The sequence below is a fragment of the Bison bison genome, unplaced genomic scaffold (assembly GCF_000754665.1).
Source record: "Bison bison bison isolate TAMUID 2011002044 unplaced genomic scaffold, Bison_UMD1.0 scf7180017858886, whole genome shotgun sequence".
Taxonomy (NCBI): domain Eukaryota; kingdom Metazoa; phylum Chordata; class Mammalia; order Artiodactyla; family Bovidae; genus Bison; species Bison bison.
Window position 1 is genome coordinate 261,013 of NW_011489458.1, and position 18,317 is coordinate 279,329.

Genomic DNA, 18,317 nt, shown 5'->3' on the forward strand with positions numbered 1-18,317 from the left:
TGCTGGTCTATATACGTCTATACTTGGATGTACAGAAGTCACTTTATTCTCACCACACAGAGGAGCAAGCTGAGGCCCAGTGAGGTAAAGAACCTTGACCCTGGTCATGAGGTAGCGAGTGGACGAGCTGGAAGGCAAGGAGCCACTGTGGCCGTTCACTGTCTTCTCAATAACACCTGGAAACTCAGGGTCCAGCCCGGCCTGTAGCCAGTGCTCCATTCCTATCATCACTGCTACTGCTGTTACCAATTACGACTCTGCGGGGAAGCAAAGACAGGCCCTTCTGCTGGCCTGGGTTCCAGCCCCTCACCCCCAAGTTGACTTCACCCCTTGAGAGCAAGAGCTCCCTAGGCTGCTGGTTTTGTGGGCAACAGCAGAGCAACTGGCAATTCTGAAAGCCTCTCAGCTCTGCTGTCATGAGAACTTGAATAAAAATAGGCCTGGCCTGGAGTACAGCCTGCCCCCTTTAGTGGAGCGTCTCCCTGGCTGGTGAGCAGGCAGTGACTCACCGCGCGGAGCAGAGCCCCTCTTCCTGGGTCCCAGGGGCGATGAAAAATAGCACATGGGCTTTCAAACCAAAGACATTGACAGCAAATGCCTGAAGCTGTATAAAAAAGCTAAGGACGAGTTCATCATCACATTTCTGTGGGGATTAAGTGAGGACGGCAAAATGGATCCTCAATGCCCATCTGTCACCCCGCTTCACTGAGGGACGGAGACTCGGTTCCCAGGAACAGAATCAGGCTCCTCTGTCACAGGGTGGAGGAGTTGCCCCCATGCAGGCCCCCTGGCCCTCCAAAACACCCTCACATCTATCCTAATCCTTCAGCATCTTCCTAGAATGGCTCCACTTCTGCCTTCTTTTTTCTATGGAAGGGTCTCTCAACTGTGCCACCACTGACAGTTTGGGCCAGATGATTCTTTATTGTGGGGGCTGTCTTCCATACTGCAGGGTATCTGACCATATTCTGGGCCTCTACCCACTAGGTAACAGTCAACCACCACCCCACCCTGTGCCGGGGTCCAGCCCCGGCTGATCCAGGGTATTCGAAGGGGAGACGGCTTTGGCGGCTATTTAAATATTCATCAAAGATATAAAGAATAATAGAATGAGGATAGCTCAGCAGGAAAATTCAGTGGAGAAAAGAGGCTGAGTAGCTTGGTTTACGCGGGAGACCAATAAAACTTCAACACAAGAAGCTTGCACCACTTACATAGGCCGCAGGCGTCCTTCCGTTCTCCCGAAGGAGAGGAGACACTGAGGCCTCCCCAGCTGGATCTTAGAAGCCCAGGCAAAATCAGTAAGCTTGGTGGGTTCCGCGCTCCAGATTGAGACTCAGCCAGAGTGAGAGAGAGAGTGACATGGGGAGACCAGTATTTCAAGGAACTGATCCCAATTCTTTATTTTCCAGAGTCTGTTTTTATACACTGAGATGTTATACAAAAGTCACGTGGGGACAGCAGTCCTGACTTTTATTAAAGTCAGGTGCTTCATACAAATGTATACAGAGGTCTTAGGGGTGTTACATCATCTTCTGGCCAGGGGGGCCTGCTGACAATTTATGACCCTCTCCTTGTGACAGTGGGCAGTCAACCAGAACACTTTTTTCTCCAAGGGTGATTATTCTTAAAACAGACGTCACTCAAATAAAGTTACATTCCTATAGGGTGAGGGTGTAGTGGGTTTTAGTTAAGGAAAGAATTTACTTGGCCTAAGGTCTAAAGTGATTTATATCAAAGGTTAATACTTATTTCTTCTATATATTCATTAATGTGTGTAAGGGCAGGGGATATGAAGACTTAGCAGTAAACATTGGCTCAACAAATGAAAAACCCTTCACCAATACAATTTCTAATCAGCCCATTAGACTTATACTAATAGTTTTCTAACTTCTCTAAAGAACCTGTTTTTAGAAGGTTTAAAGTGTCTCGTGCCTCTCAGGGTTGGGAGGCTGTGAGCAATCACATGTGGCCGGACAAGCCTGTCAGGGAGGCTAGAGAACCTTCAGAGGAGTTTGTAAGTTGAAACACTCCTGTCACGCCCAGGAATTATTATTAACTGGAGCTCTAAGTTAACTCCTTCTCCGAAAGAGGTGGTGGGGGACAGCCCCCCGTAAAGTCAGAGGTGTAGGTGAGAGCACAAAGTAGTAAAGTAGGCAGGCTCTGGTTATGGGGGTAGATGCTCGAGAATTTCCAGGGGGACTCCTGAGGCTCGATCCTGCCTTTGCGTATGTCGAGCCTCCTTCCTCATGACCTTTGCCACAGGCGGAGTACCTCACGCTGGCCCCCAACAACCCTGGATTAAGACAACCTACAATGTCTCCAGACATTGCTAAATTTCCCTGGGGGACAAAAATCAACCCCTCACCCCCACCCTCAGTGAGAACCACTTCTCTATAACAACAATGAAAATGGAACATCCCTAGTCTGTACTAATCTGGAAAATGCCCAAAGTTATTGATTGGACTTTTCTGGTTGGTGCAGGGCTGGAATAAAAAGGCAGAGGAAAAATTTTAAGGGGAGAGTTAATTTTGCTGATAAAAATTAAAACCAAAAAAATTTAAACCAAAACCAAAAAAATTTAAAACCAAAATTTAAATCAAAGTTTTTTGATTAATTTTTTGAAGCAAAGACAAAATGGTAAAGACTCTTTTGTCAAGTTATGTGAGAGCAAGCTTCTGTGTTACTTCTCCCAAGCAGGGGGAGGTGTTTTTGCAGACTAAAGGAAAATCCATTCTTTTCCCACTGAGCTGTGATCTGAGAGCTCTAAGAATAAATAAAATAGTGTTTTCTGGGGAAAAAGTATTTGTACAAGGTCGCAGAGTGATGAGGACAGTGGTTTTAACCCTGGCTGCAACCAGGAAAGTGGCCAGCACTCCTCACAGTCTGGTGTCCACTCAGTCACCTGGGGCGCCTGTGAAAACTGCAGATTTTGATTCAGTGGGTCTGGGGCGGGGCCTGAGGTTCTCTGTGTCTAACAAGCCCCCAGGGCTGCTTGCTGATACCGACGCTGCTGATCCACGAGCCACATTTTGAGTAGTAAAGTTCATACCACCTGAATCAGATGAACACCCTTGATGGACAATAAGAGGTCCTTATTGTAATTAGGTGATGCTATGCTGGAGGCTGTTGGAGATAAAGACTAAGATAGTCCCTGACCCTTAAAACTGAGGTGAGGATACCAGTAAGGCAGAAGCAAAGTGGCAACGGGGAGCACATGTGGCGCAGTGGCCAGAGCACTGGGTGAGGTCCAGTCACCCCCTCACTGTGTGGCCCTGTCCACCTAAGCCCGCTTGTCAGCTCTAAGCGGGGCTTCTGCGTGTGCTCATATTGGTTCTCTCGCGCTGCCAGGGCCATGTCACCCGACAGGCAGGCGTGCAGCTCTGTCTGCAGTGGCTCAAGCTCCAGGAGCAGTGCTGCTTGATATGCAGGGCCAGCCTCCATCCCTCCTCTTGTGGGATCTCATCCACCCCTCTCCTGAGCCAGCATCCAGCCCAGAACCTGGCACTCGGAACAGCAGAGCAAGATGGCTGCCACTTCACCACATGGGCAAAGAGCGGTCCAGAAAAGAGGGATGCTCTAGTGCCCATCTGAGCTTCCCTCTGAGTCTCAAGGTTGAGCTCTCTCCCGGGCTGATGGACCAAAGAGGAAATATAGTAATTCTGAAGTTCCTGGACCTGGCAGATCCCAGAGGAATGGCCCATGGCCAGTTGTCTGTTCTGGAAAGAGTAGCTGGGACGTTCAAGCCACAGCACCAAAGAAGGCCTGAGATCTCTAGGGCCCACATCTCCAGGCTTCTCCTTGGCAGAGAGGGCAGAAGGCCCACCAGTGATCTGAAACACCCTTCCACAGCAGGGACCATTATGCCTTCAACGCCTAGATCCTGCCACCATCCTCCTCCGCCAAGCACCTCCTACACTGTCTGAGGGGCAGGAAACACCAGAAACACCAACCCCTCTAACGGTCTCCACAGCTCACCCTGCAGCCTTACCGTTTGCGGACAATGTTAATGTTCTTCTCGAGCAGGTCATAGCGGATGTACTCGTTGGGTTCAAAGTGGCTCATGGCCACCTTGGCCCGTTGGCACAGGACTGAGGCCACATGGTACTGCCGCGCACCCAGGGCTTTCTGCAAGAAAGACAACAGCGACTGTCAGCAGAGTATTTAGGGCGCTGCACCCCAAGGGACGGCGCAGAATGGTGAAAAAAAGCATGGAATTATAGTGTCAAGAGCTGTTCGGTGACTGCAGCCTCAGTTTCCTCGCATGAGCACAGGAATGATATAGCAGCCACCAGGAACACAGCCTGTGGTAGGAGAAAGTGCAAGGGATTTACAGTCACAGTGGCTATTTATAGTCACAAAGTCGAGTTCTAGCCACCTGAGAAAACCCTCCATCATCTGAGGGCCAGAAGAGATGGGCCATGAGGGCACAAGCAGCTGTAGTGATCACACAGCTTCCACTGGGAAGGCAGACGAGAACGTGTGTGGAGGCTCTCATTGAGCTCTAAAGCACCACCCAAATTGTACCTGCTGTCCTACCTGCTCTGTAGGTCCCTTGAGGGACTTTATTTGTCTTACTTATCTCTATCTGGACTACCTGGCACATTAGAGATTGAAAAACAGCTGAAGTGATGGAAAAATTAGTGAGGAAAACCTGCACATGAGCTTCGGATGTCTCCTCCTCCCTTGAAAGGGTGGTGGCTAACCCTGGGACGCGCAGCAGACTTACAGCTGGCCAGAATGTGGCACAATGATGCTACGGGGCCTCTGAGACCTGGCCATAAAAAGGATAACTTCCACCTGGCTCTCTTTGATTGCTCTAGGGCAAGACACCACTGCAATGAAAACATTTAGGCAGTCCTGAGAGAGGCCCACCTAGAGAGGAACTAGATCACCTGCCAAAACCCAGCATGACCTTGCTAGGCAGGTAAGCACACCATACGTAAGCAGGTGAAGCGCTGCAGCCAAAGCACAAGCAGCAGATAACCAGGGGCTTGGCCAGCAATCTGGACTGCAATTTATTGAGTGAGTCAGAGCCAGAATAACCCGGCCAAGACGCTCCCAAATTCCCGGCCCACAGGAACTAGGAGTGAGAAATGTTTACTGTTGTTTTAATCCTCCAAATTTGGGAGAAACAACTTACTAATGCAGCAGCAGATGAATGACTGTTGAGTTCTCAGGTCTGTTAGTTCATTTTAAACCGGATGACACACTTCACAGGGTGCACTGTGACCAAGGGAATAAATGAACCCAATGAAGTGACGGAGGGAAGGAAGAGCAGGGCTTCGGGTCTAGCAGCTCACACCTTGGGCAAGGAAAAGGCAAGGCTCAGGCCACCGCCCCGGGTGCCCTTCTGTAAGTCACCCTCTGTAAGAAACCCTGCTGACCTCAGCATCTGAACCACTACGACTGCGTAGCGGCCACTCCCTGTTCAGGTCACCCAGTGAGGAGAGCAGACCCCATTAGGAAACAGCACCTCCCCCCACCCAGCACAGCAGGAGGGACCTCCCAATGCAGACTTCAGGTCCACTTGCCCTCCAGCTCAAAATCCACCAGGGACTCTACTCCCTGCCCTTCTTCTATTGGGTGAAGAACCCGCCAATCAAAGGGCTTTTTTTGGGCAGCGGGGAGGGGGTGGTGGTGGTGTGGGCAGTACATCATGTGGGATCTTGGTCCCCTGACCATGGAGCAAACCATGTCCCCTGCAGGGGAAGCATGGAGTCCTGACCACTGGACAGCCAGAGAAGTCCCAAAGGACTTTCAGCAGTCTGTGCCAAGGAGGAATGTGGGACCCCACAGGGGCAGGTAATAATGCCAATTGGAAAAAAAGGACAAAACAGTATGTTCATGTAGAATATAACTTTGGGATTAAAAAAAAGGAGTATTAGTGAGATGAGCCCCGTGCTAAGCACTCCACGCACATCATGTCCGCTGAGTCCTCACGGCCACCCGGTGAAGTGGCGACGATAACGAGCCTGTTTCCAGTGAGGCGACTGAGGCCCTTGGGGAGTGACCGAGGCCACAGAGCAGCCACGAGGACCCAATCCAGCCTGACTGACCCACTTTTCGCTAATGCTCCAGGCCCTCCCCCGAAGATCTGCCCCTAAAATGGGGATCAACTCTACACTGTTAATAACAACTGAATCACCTACATGCTCCGTCCTTAATCACGATATGCTCTGCTTACCAACCACGTGCAAACGTCTGCTCCCAACTGCCAGCTGCCCAAGAGGACCTTCTGCTCTGAGGGACACGTCCTAGATCCTCACGGTCAAACATGGTAGCCGCCAACCACACGTGACTGAGGTGCGCCCAGTGTGGCTGGGGAGCGGAATTTTTTATCAACTTTAATTGCCACTCAGGTTTATATATTAATAAGGATGGAAAAAGTTTTTAAGAAGCCTGTTTATTAAGTCATTTCTTCTAAAAAGATATCTGCTGCTAAGTCGCTTCAGTCGTGTCTGACTCTGTGTGACACCATAGATGGCAGCCCACCAGGCTCCCCCGTCCCTGGGATTCTCCAGGCAAGAACACTGGAGCGGGTTGCCATTTCCTTCTCCAATGCATGAAAGTGAAAAGTGAAAGTGAAGTCGCTCAGTTGTGTCCGACCCTCAGTGACCCCATGCACTGCAGCCGACCAGGCTCCTCCGTCCATGGGATTTTCCAGGCAAGAGTACTGGAGTGGGGTGCCACTGCCTTCTCCGAAAAAGATATCTATATATTTTAAAATCTGGACCCTTTCCAACACCAGGAATTCATCATCCCACACAACCACCAATCCATTGTTGAAAATTTTCAAAATATTCTCCCAAAATATTCAGCCAAACTCGTTTCCTTGCACAATCTACTTTTTCAGTTGGGGGTCTGCCCTCTCAGACCATATGAAATAAACCCAACCTCTCTTCCTCAGGACATTGCTTCCCAGGCCTCAGATCCAAGAGAATCTCCTGAGATTGTTAAAAATACGTAATCTTGGGAATATCTTAGCAGTTAGGACTTTAGGGTTTTCACTGTGTGGGCCCCAGTTCAATTCCTAGTTGGGGGACTGAGATCCCCCAAGCCGTACGACATGGCCAACGACAACATAAACCCAAAGCTCAACCCAGATCAGCAACTCAGCTGAGGGTGGGGTCCTCCTCAGCTATGTAAAGACGGGATCTATCATTTTGTCTGAATCTCCTCCTTGCTAGGCCAAAGGTAGCCCTGAGTGCTTCAACTCTTCCTTTACATGGTTCTGCAACAGCCTGACCATGCCCTGTGCTGAGGGCAAATGGACAGTCACCTCCTTTGTTACGATGGTGACAGCCAACCTCACTGCTGACACACACGTCACTTCCTACCTCCTAACACCTCAGTGGACATCCTCCTAACTGACCACTCAAGCCACACTGTACTACTGACTTCGTTTTCTGTGCAGAGCTCTACCTTGATCTTTTTTTTTTTCCCCTTAAGGTTAATCTGTGCCCTTATTTGGCCGTACAATTTAACTACAGTAGCCTGCAAACTTTTTTGATCTAAAAGTACATTTTATATCACTGTCCAACAAATACACAAACATATATAATACATATATGTATATAACAGTGAAACAAAAGTTTTGACAAAACGTCTATCCTAAGTCATTTTAAGGTTTTTCCTTTTTAACCAAGGATGAACCGTATAACACATCAAGGCCCCAGTTCATCTGAGGGTCCACTTTAATGAAGTGAACAGTGTTGTACATTCTGTGCATCTGGACAAAAATATGAGACGTCCATCCGCCATTACACTGTCACACTAAGTACTTATATCCACCACTATGTTGTCATACCAAGTATTTTCACTGCTCATAAAATCTTTGTACTGTGCATTCATCTCCCTTCTGCCCCCAAATTCCTAGCAACCACTGACCTTTTAATTGCCTCCACAGTTTTGCCTTTTGCAGAATACCATACAGTTGGAATCTATTTTTCTTCTTTTCCTTGAAAAGGGAGGTTCAAAGTCTTTAACCTCTCAGGGCCCACCCATGCATGGACCGGACAGGCTCTAGGTGGCAACCAATCACTGGAGCTTTCTAAGCGATACTGAGCCTTGTCCCACAGGTCCTGTCAGCAGCCACATGGAGGTACAGGGGGACACGTGTTGGGTGTTTGTTTACAGGGAGGTCACAAGCTTTGTGCCCCTTGTCACAATAACCCAGATTCCTGTTTGGTGTGTTATAAATATATCTTAACCTTGACTTAATTTCAGCACCGGTTTCTGTCCACCTCCAGCACCTTGTGGTCTACAGGAGTTCGGGTCAGTCACCCCAGGTCTGATAGGCAGGCCTTCCCAGTGGACGTCAGCCACACCCAGTAGGCACAACTCTCAGGCTGTTCATTCAGTCTCAGTGCAGTTGTGACCCATTCCAGGTCAGGCTCCCCAGGGTGGATGTTTGGTCAGGCCAACCTATTTAGTGACACTCCCCAGGTCTTCAACCCACAATAATAACCACCACCTGACTGAAATGTCACTAAGCCATCACTTATGTTTCGTGGTTAGGGACAGCCTGACTGACCTGTCAATTGTCCTACCGAAATCAACACTTACACTCACTGTTTTACTAATCTACTGACTGCAACAAAAAAGTAAAAGGATGTTATTAGCTTGGCTGTAAGACTGTAAGCAATTCACTCTGTTCCTCCAGGCCTTAGCTTTTCAAAGGGTGAAACCTCAGCCGTGCTCCCTGCTTCAGAGCTGAGCTGAGAGGTTTGAAGTGTATGAAGTGTCACGTGTAACTCTGAAGAGGCTGACCTCAAGGGCAAAGACACCATGTATCATTCATTCACAGACCACGTATCTCTCACATGTAAAATGAACACCAGGCTATGGGTGATCTTGGAATAAAAATAAGAACAGAGACATTCCTGGCAGTCCAGTGGCTAAGACTCCTAGCTCCCAATGAAGGAGACCTGGGTTTGATCCCTGGTCAGGGAACAAGATCTCCCTTGCAAGGATGATCAAAGATCCCACGTGCAGCAGCAAAGACTCAACACAGCCAAGTAAATAAAAAAATAAATATCAAAATAAATGAAAAAAAAAAAACAAACCAGTCATTACTTATTTGGTACCTGCTCTATGCCACGAGGCATTTTCTGTCTCTGATTTTGTGCAAGATGATTGTTATTCCTGTCTTACAGATGTGGAAACTGAAGGTCAAAGAGGTTAAGTCACAAGTCCGACACGTGATAAGCAGTGAATCCAGGAGGCAAGCACCGGCCTGTTTAAGATGAGCCAATTCCCCTGGATTCTGCTGCCCTCTTGCCCCACAGAACCTATCCTTTCCCATTTGAAGGCAGCCTGGTGTGACGGTTCAGATAGAAGACCTATAGTCAGACCGCCCAATCCAGCACCACCAACCTGCTGTGACTCTGGATAAGTTACTCAGCCTCACCAAGCTTTAGCTTCCCCGTAAAGAAAATGGGAGATAAATGTTGGCATTAACATTAAATGAAACAATCTAAGTGCTTGGCACAGAGTGTGTTCATAGAATATGTGTTCATTATATTCTTTTCCTTCATGGAGGAGACAGACACAAAATTAGATAAGGTTGTGTTCCTTTTCTGGATTCTGGTGGAAGAGGTATGCCTCTTATTTTGCTTACTGCAAACAGCTTTTGGTTGATCAGCATTTTTCAGAAGCCTTAGCTCATGTGGACCTTTGACATTCCTGACCCTCTTCTGTCTGTCTTAGTACTCCAGCTGTCTTAGTATTTCTCCTTAGTTATTTGCCCTCCTTCCAACTCTGGCCAAGACATTCTGAAAATCTAAGCTGAGGTCTATAGGTACATGTCTCTCCTTCAGACAACTTGCAATTTGTTAGAATTTGCCTTGGAAAGTCTCCCATCCTTCTGAAATCCCTTCTACTTATGGGGTCCTGGCAGTGAGACCTCATCGATTTGGTCTCTGAGAACTCAGAATTTGCTCTCCTCCAGGGCACTAAACACACTGAACCTCCTTACCCAGTACAAAGCCTAAAGGGCTCTGCCACTGGGCCTTTGCACATGTTGTTTCTTCTGCTTAGAAAGCTCTGTCCATCCCTTCCCAATCTGCCCTTCATGTAGGTAATTCCCATTCATCCTTCAAGTTCCAAACTAACTTCATTTTCTTAGGGAAACTTCTTGAACGCTCAGTTCAAGCAGAGCCTCCTCTCATACATGCCCATTTACTACTTTCTAACATTCATTTGTGAGACGCTATCTGTCTCCACTACTCTGTAAGATCCACTAAGGGACAGACTGTCTCTGTGTCTTCATAATAAAATTCCCCATATGACTGAACACCAGGTCTGAAACACAGGAGGTGTTACATAAACATTGGTTAATTAAACCAAAGGACTTCTTTTTTTTTTTTAACTTTACCAACCAGTTCTTCCTTATTGAACAAGGTTGAATACAGAGCAAGTTTGGTTACCTTGTAACAGCAAACAGTTAAGACAAATTAATAATTTACCAGTCTCAGATGCTTTTGGTTAGATTGTAAACAGGCTGAACATTTGTGAAAGACAATTAGGCACTACCTATTAAAATGTGAAATGTTTCTATCTTATGACTAACTTTTCTTCTTCTTCCAGGAAGCTATCTCATAAAAATACTCATTTAAAAGAGCACAGAGACTGGCAGGAACATTCTCTACATCACTGTTTCTAAAAGAACAACCTAATTGTACAAAAATAGGGCACTGACTGAATAAATTCTGTCTACCCATGAAGGAGAGCCATTCTACAGCTGTTTAAAAAGAACAAGGTGATGGTGGTGGTCTTACAACATTGTGGATGTAGTTAATGCCACTGGACACTTGACAATGTCAAATTTTATATGTATTTTACCATAATTTTAAAAAGGAAGGAAGTAGATCTACCTTTATTGGCAGGAAAAAAAATTCCATGACATGAGGTGAAAATAACTGGCAAAATAGTACTATGGTATGGGCCCAGTTCTGTATAATAATAGTAATTAACAAATGTAAATATGCTCAGAAAAAAAAAAAAAAACTGGTAAGATCTGCTTAGACTGTTCACAGCAATTATCTGTAGAGATTAGAATTATGGGCACTTTTATGTTCTAGGCTAAGTATTTCCAAATGCTACACATGTGAGCTCCTTTTGTAATCAGGGGGAAAAATGGACAAGACAAATCAATGCAGAAAAAGCATGTTTACTGTAGTAGAGCATACACAGCAAGATCAGTGAGGTGCATCTGGACAACAATCAAAAGCATGCTAGTTTTTTAAAATGTGCAAACCCTTTGTTTCAGCAAGTTAACTTACAGGAATTTATCATTACTAAGGAAAAGGGGGGAAAAAACGTACCTTCACGCTACAGGGACCTGGTCACCACCACCTTAACCAGAGGCCAAAGAGCGTCAGCAACAGCAAGACCGCCTCACGCATGTGCCTTCCGCTCAGACGGCACCACCTGGGAAGAGTCCCTGCCAACAAATATTCAACTGAACCGAAGACTACACCCAGAGTGTGGACAGTCTACAAGAAACTGGCCTGGTCTCCTCCCGAAGTCAATGTCATAGAGGAAAACAGGGTGCGTGTGTGGGGGTGGGCAGGAGTTGGGAGGGACTGTTCTAGGTTAAGAGAGACTACAAAAGCCACGTCAATACAGTGCAATTTTTTTTTTTATTAGATTTTGATGTGGAAAGAGAAAGAAACCAAAGACACTTTTGGGAGAAGTAAAGAAAGCAAATAAGGCAAAATGTTGGTAACTTTTGACTCTGGACGGTAGGTATACGGGTATTCTTTGTACTATTTTCTATATTTCCTTATGTGTAAAAAGTCATGACAAAAAAAAATCTTTTAAATAAGGCATCAAGAACAGTTAAATCCATGTGCTAGATATAACGGCCTAAATTTCCTTCTTGGTTTTTCTGTATTTTCCAAGTTTTCCACAAAAGACTCATTTTATAATACTTCTTATAATTAGAAAGAATGTAGCCAGCATTAGTTTTTAATTAAATCAGAACCAAAGAAATACTCTTATAGACTGCTTGCAAGCAAACTATTGATAATTCAATCTTTTCATAAAGTAGTTTGTCAATAAGATGCCCATGGGCTCATCTATACGTTTGACCCAATAATTCTGTAGCTGAGACTCTATCCTCAAAAAATAATTCTAAATATATAAAGGCAATGAACATTATAAAAAACTGTTTGGGTTAAGATGGAAAATTATTTTCTCCTATAATTCCCCAAATTTGTATCAAGGTGATACTGTTTTCAGACGGTGTAGAAAAAAACCAAAGTTCCCTAGTACCATTATACTTCTGTCCCTGAACCTCAATTCTGAAACCCAACATTTGGGGAAGGTACCAAGCTCAGAGTGCCCACCCCGTGGGTCACTTCCCTGTGTGTGGTCTGGTGGACAGTGCGATCCCCCAGGTGACAGGAGGCGGTGGGGACCAAGAAGGAACACTCGAGGGGTGGGAATCCAGAGATCTGGCCTCAGAGTGGGGTCACAATGTCCCCTTGGATAAAAAGCCCAGACTTTCTGTGCCTTCTTTTTTTCATTTCTATAAAATGGGAGAAGCAGATTATTCTGGATGCCTCAAAATCACCTGGGAGATTTCACAGACATGGTGCCGAGACCCTACGGGCTCCCAGACCGCTCAATCAGAGTCATCGGAGGCGGAACCTAAGCACCAGTAAGAGTGAAGGTTACTCTGACACAGCTGGGTCTTGGAACCACTGGACTAGATGCTCTCTAGAGTGCGTTCTCTATAGCTCAGAGAGTCTATAAATACTCTTCCCCAGCAAGCGGGCTCTCAGCTAAACCCAGTAATTCCCCAAAGGCCTAGGGGAAAGCATAGCAACGTCACAACAGATTTATCTGCATCAAGGAAGAAGACCCCCAGGGTTCAGGTCTTTCTGGAGCAGCCACAGCCTTCGCCCTTCGTTCACAGACATGCCATTGTGCACACATCAAATGCAACCCAGTATAGTGTCACAGAAAGCAAGCCAGATTCAGAACACATCATTGATGACTAGCTCCCTGCCTGGTCAAACTATTTTAAAATAATTATTAAATAGGGAGAATAATCCTGTCATTTAACAATGAACATGTTCCTAGATGCCAAAAACTGTCTCTGAGTGGTTTCCAAACTTCAAGGCCCGCGAACAAAATTCTTTGTGGTAAACACACCAGGCTGTTGCTAGGAGGCAACTGGCAGCCTGTTGCTTGGGGTGGGGTGGGGTAGGGTCATTATCTCTGCACACCTGTACGCTATTTGCTACAAACTCCTGAAGAGAGCTTAGTTGTACCACACTGGACTCTAGAACACCACAATGCTCTCCCTCCAGACCAGAGGTTGGTGGGATACGACAGACATGAACAGTGTGGTGGTGTCAGAGTAGCTGTTGTACGCGTGAGGTACACGGGTCAGTGAAGTTAGGAAAATATGGATGGTGAAGTGAAAAGGATGCTGAGCCCTCCTCGGGGTCAAACAAGATCATGTTCGGTTTTAAATAAAAAACACTGGCTACAGATGCAAAAGCCAAACAGAGAGAATGAATGATTTGCTCCACATCAAATGCCATTCGTGGAGAGTCATCAGGGAAGGAAGAAGTCATGCAAAGTCCGCTGTAGTATCCTGGCAACATCCAAATACTGGCCACAAGATGTTCTGGGCTAAAAGGACCCTTGCAGAGAGGACTTTCCAGTTTTGACTAAAAACACGCAGGCACACACAAAATACACTTTATGGTGTGATCCAGCAGCAGGTACTTGACAGCGTGTGTAACTCAAAAGTTTCACACCTGCCATGTGCAATGTATACTGATAATTTTTATTCTCTAATTATTTTCAATGTGGTAAAGTACACATGCACACGTAAGATTTACCACTGTAACTGTTAAATGTGCAACTCAGTGTGCAACCATCACCACGGTCTCGTTCCAGAACTTCTCCACCACCCAAAGCAAGCGGCTGCTCCTCTTTCCACCCTCCCTGTCCCAGCAGCTGGCAGTTACTGATCTGCTGTTTCTACGGATTTGTCTATTGCACATATTTCATACAAACAAAATCATACAATAGGTGGCCTTCTGGGTCAGGCTTTTTCCATTTAGCTTTCTGTATTATTTTTTTGAAAGTAACTTGCACCCCATTAATTTCATGATCCAGTAACAGGTCAATATAGGCAGTTTGAAAACACTTCCTTAATGCAGCCTTTTTGGCACCAGAGACAGGTTCGTGGAAGACAATTTTTCCACAGGATAGTTTAGGGATGACTCAAATGCATTACATTTATTGTGAACTTTATTTCTATTATTATTACATCAGTTCCACCTCAGATCATTAGGCATTAGATCTCTGAGGTTGGGGACCCCTTTCAATTAAAAATATCAAGTTATGCCGATGGATGCCAACGAGACTTACTACGGTCATCATTTTGCAATACACACATACCTATAATCATGTTGTATACATGAAACTATCAGAAACTATTAGAAAGTTGTATGCAAATGGTAACTCAAATTTTTAAAACGTTACTTACAAACATCAAAGCCAAACAACGAGGAGCTGCCACCACAGGCGTTTGCACCCCAGGCTCTCTGCGGCATTCTACCTCCTGCACCAGTGGCCCCCACCTCAACCCGCCCACTTGGTGCCTGTCCACACACAAACATCCACCAGGAAAATGGGATAAATGAAGACGACGGAGCAAGTTGTTTACTTTTTCAGTCAAATTTATTACAGTTAAACACGTCCCTTGTTGACCTTTCCCGTATCTTTGATGTTAAAAAGGTCCTTTAAAGAAATAATGGCGACAGTAGAGGGTGATTTGATGGGCTTTTTGGTTTGGTTTGCTGTTGTTTTGGTGTCCTTACTTTAAAAAATTTAAAACCTGTAACCTTAGGTTGATCCCTTCAATTCCATGTATACACTTTGGTGCCCCCTATCATGCAACTTTCCCAGAACAAAACTGTCTTTGGGGGACACTGGAGAAGTAAGATACAAGGAGGAGGAAAAAGCTAGGTTTTAATATTACCCCTATTATCTCAGCAGCAGCCAGAAATTTGAGAAATGATAAGCAGGGTTGACGCTGGTGAAAAACATCTATCTTCACTGTCATTCTCCCTGTCTCCCCTCCCTCCTACCACCAAAGCTTACCATCTGTTTACCCATTCTGCCCATCTGTCAACCAGTTAGAGTGATTATGGGTGCCAGGCACTGTTCCAGGCACTGAGGATACAACAATGAATAAAATGTTTCAGTACTCCCTGCCCTCTTGGGACTGACATTCCGGGAGGTTAAGGGAGGAGGGGAGACAGTCAAGTAGAGACAGAGACACAAGTAAAATCTCAGTCATATATTAATAAGTATCATAAGAGAGAAGGAAGCAGAAGCAATGGGAGAGTGAACCAGGGAAGTGGGGAGAGGTGCAATTCAAAGGAGGATAGTTAGGAAGGGCTTCAGTGAGAAGGTGACATTCCAACGATAGGATCTGCTCACAAACTGGCCAAGAAAGCATGAGAGCAAAGTCAATAATACCACTGAGGTTTTGGGCCTGAATAACTGGAAAAATGGAGCTGTTATACACTGAAATTGCGAAGATAACAGGAAGAGCTGGCTTGGGGTGAGCCTGGGAGTCTGCCTGTCTGACCCCCAAGTGGAGAGGTCAAGTAGGCAGCTGGATTCTCATTTTGGGTCCTTTCCCTCTAGAACTAGGCCAATAAATGGTCCATGTGGAAGCAGATTATCAGAACCCAAGGTGACCCCAGATCACCAAGTATCTTTTATTCACTTGATAGATGAAGAGTGTCCCAGGTCACACATACCTAGTTTATAGCAGTTTGGGGATTTCCCTGGCAGTCAGGTAGTTAAGACTTCAACTTCTAATGTAGGAGGTGCAAGTTTGATCCCTGATTGGGGAATTAAGATCCTACGTACTGCATGGCACAGCAAAACAAACAAACAAAAACATCCAGCAGTTTGGAGCAGAACTCAAGTCACTTAATTCACAAGTTATTACTTTTTCTACCATACTACCTCCCTAATTAAAACTGAAGTAGTACTAATTCATTAAACACGTATTTATCCAGCCTCAGACTTTGGGCTGGGCTTCCCTGGTGGCTCAAACAGTAAAGACGACGCCTGCAATGCAGGAGACCTGGGTTTGATCCCTGGGTTGGGAAGATCCCCTGAAGAAGGGCATGGCAACCCACTCCAATATTCTTGCCTGGAGAATCCCCATGGAGAGAGGAGCCCGGTGGGCTACAGTCCATGGCGTTGCAAAGAGTCAGACACGACTGAAGCGACTAAGCACAAGCACAAGACTTTGTGCTGTGGTGCTTGGATTAATAAGATAAACAAGATAAGACATAGTCCCTCCCACTGGCGAGCTTACAGTTTGGTGGAGAAGACAGATATCAAGTCAGATACCACTCATGAGACCATGGAAGCAATGATCCAAGCGCTGTGAAAGAAAGGTGATGCAGCTACAACACTCTAACAGCATAAAGCTGGAGAACCCAATCTAGGTGGGGGAAAGGCTTTTTCCAAGACAGTGATCTTTCATCTGAGAACTGAAACATGACTAGGAGCTAGTCAAGCAAACAAAGTGTGGTTTAGGAGAAGGAATTCGGGGAACCTGGCAGGCAGAGAGAACAGCAGGTACAAATTCCCCTTGGCAGGGAAGCACTTGGTGGTTGAAAAAAGAGAAAGCCAGCTTGGCTGGAGCAAAGTGAGCAAAGGGCAGTGGAAATGGCAGAAAATAGAGCTAAGAGATAAAGTGGAGCCAGGTACTGTAAAGGACCTTGGAGATCTATGAGAAAAGCCCCCAGCAACCCTGAACTAAAGCTTGTCTGCGTCTTGGTGGAATACCTGGTGAAACATCTCGGAACGCCAGAGGACAGAAGGCTTCTAAAGGAGCTGTGAAGTCTTCTCCCACCTGACTCCTTACCTCCCTGGGAGGCAGTCATGAGACAGTTTCTCCTCGCCTCCCAGATTCTGATGAGGTATAGAGCTTTCTGCCCTGGACTCTTTGGACTAGAACTGCAGAATACAGAGCCGTTCAGTGGTGCCAGGGCCGCCACGACTGTCGGTTCAGTGCTCAGTTCCTTGCGTTCCGGTGTGGCCCTTTTCAGTGTATGCGACTAGAGCCCAGGGAGCTGGCACCTTCAGCTTGTTCTTCTCCTCATTCTGTATCTAAGTAATGAACTGTCTAAATATGAAAGGGGTTCACTGCACCTTTACTGATCAAGCAGCCAGGCCTTGATCTCTTCTTATAAGTATGTGTGGACTTTACAGTACAACATGTTAAACGTTTAACTTGATCCTAAAACTAACGGGAAGCCACTGAAGCAGGATTATATCTGCCTTAAAAAAATAAAAAGTCATTGTGGCTGCCATGTAGATAATGCACTCAAGGGGGGCCAAAGCAGAACAGGTTGACAGTGGCTTATCATGTAACCTACCTACCTCCCATGAGCACATTTGTATTTTCACACTTGAGCATCTATCTTGTGCCAGTCAGTAGGACACAGATACCAAGAAGAGTAAGACAGTCCCTACACTTATGTAGCCTGGCCACAATCAGCATGTCAGTGCACCCACTGTGACCTGCAGAGAGGAGGAAACACACACAGGGGCAGGAGTACAGCAGAGGGAACAGTGAACTCTCCCCGGGCAAGCCTGCACTGAGCAGGGCCGTGGAGGATAAACAAGGGTTTGCAAGGCACTCGGAGGACAGTCAGTATGTACGATGATACAGAATTGTCAAGCGAAGCGAGGACGAGCTAGAAACCACTCAGAATGGTGAGAGGCAAAAGACAAGCAGGAGGTGGCAGAAGGTCAGGCCAGACACCCAGCAGGGCCGAGGAGGCTCAATTAAGACCTGCGGCTTACTTACCCCGTGAAAAGAACTTAGATACAGCTCAAAGGCCCAGCTCCTCCATTTACTAGCTGTGCACTGTCAAGCCAAGGGTTCACCTTCGAACCCAGTTTTCTTTTTTGAAGTTTTTATTGGGGTAGCAGTCACGTACAGATGTGAGAGTTAGACCATGAAGAACTGATGCTTTCGAATTGTGGTGCTGGATAAGACTCTTAGGAGAGTCCCTTGGACAAGAGATCAAGCTAGTCAATCCTAAAGGAAATCAACCTTGAATATTCATTGGAAAGTCGACTGCAGAAGCTGAAGCTCCAATACTTGGCCACCTGATGTGATGAGCTAACTCACTGGAAAAGACCCTGACGCTGGGAGAGACGGAAGGCTATTTATTAAATAGCTTTTACTAGAGTTTTTCCTCCCATTTAAAAAAGTAGGACATGTTTCTTGGAAAAAATTTAGAAAATTT

General features: G+C 46.1%; 1 protein-coding gene across 2 annotated transcripts in view; it reads right to left on the reverse strand.

Moving 5' to 3' along the window:
* Window positions 1-18,317, reverse strand: part of ACO2 (aconitase 2, mitochondrial) — a 49,150-nt gene that overhangs the window by 19,619 nt on the left and 11,214 nt on the right. Inside the window, exons 1-2 of one of the 2 annotated variants that reach the window (XM_010830012.1) lie at window positions 11,328-11,422; window positions 3,992-4,128 (exon numbers count right to left, since the gene is read on the reverse strand). In XM_010830012.1, the coding sequence (XP_010828314.1) occupies window positions 3,992-4,065 (74 nt within the window). In that variant the 5' untranslated portion in view covers window positions 4,066-4,128; window positions 11,328-11,422. Of the gene's footprint in view, window positions 1-3,991; window positions 4,129-11,327; window positions 11,423-18,317 lie in introns of those variants that run through there. The other variant, XM_010830002.1, reaches the window with a different exon arrangement.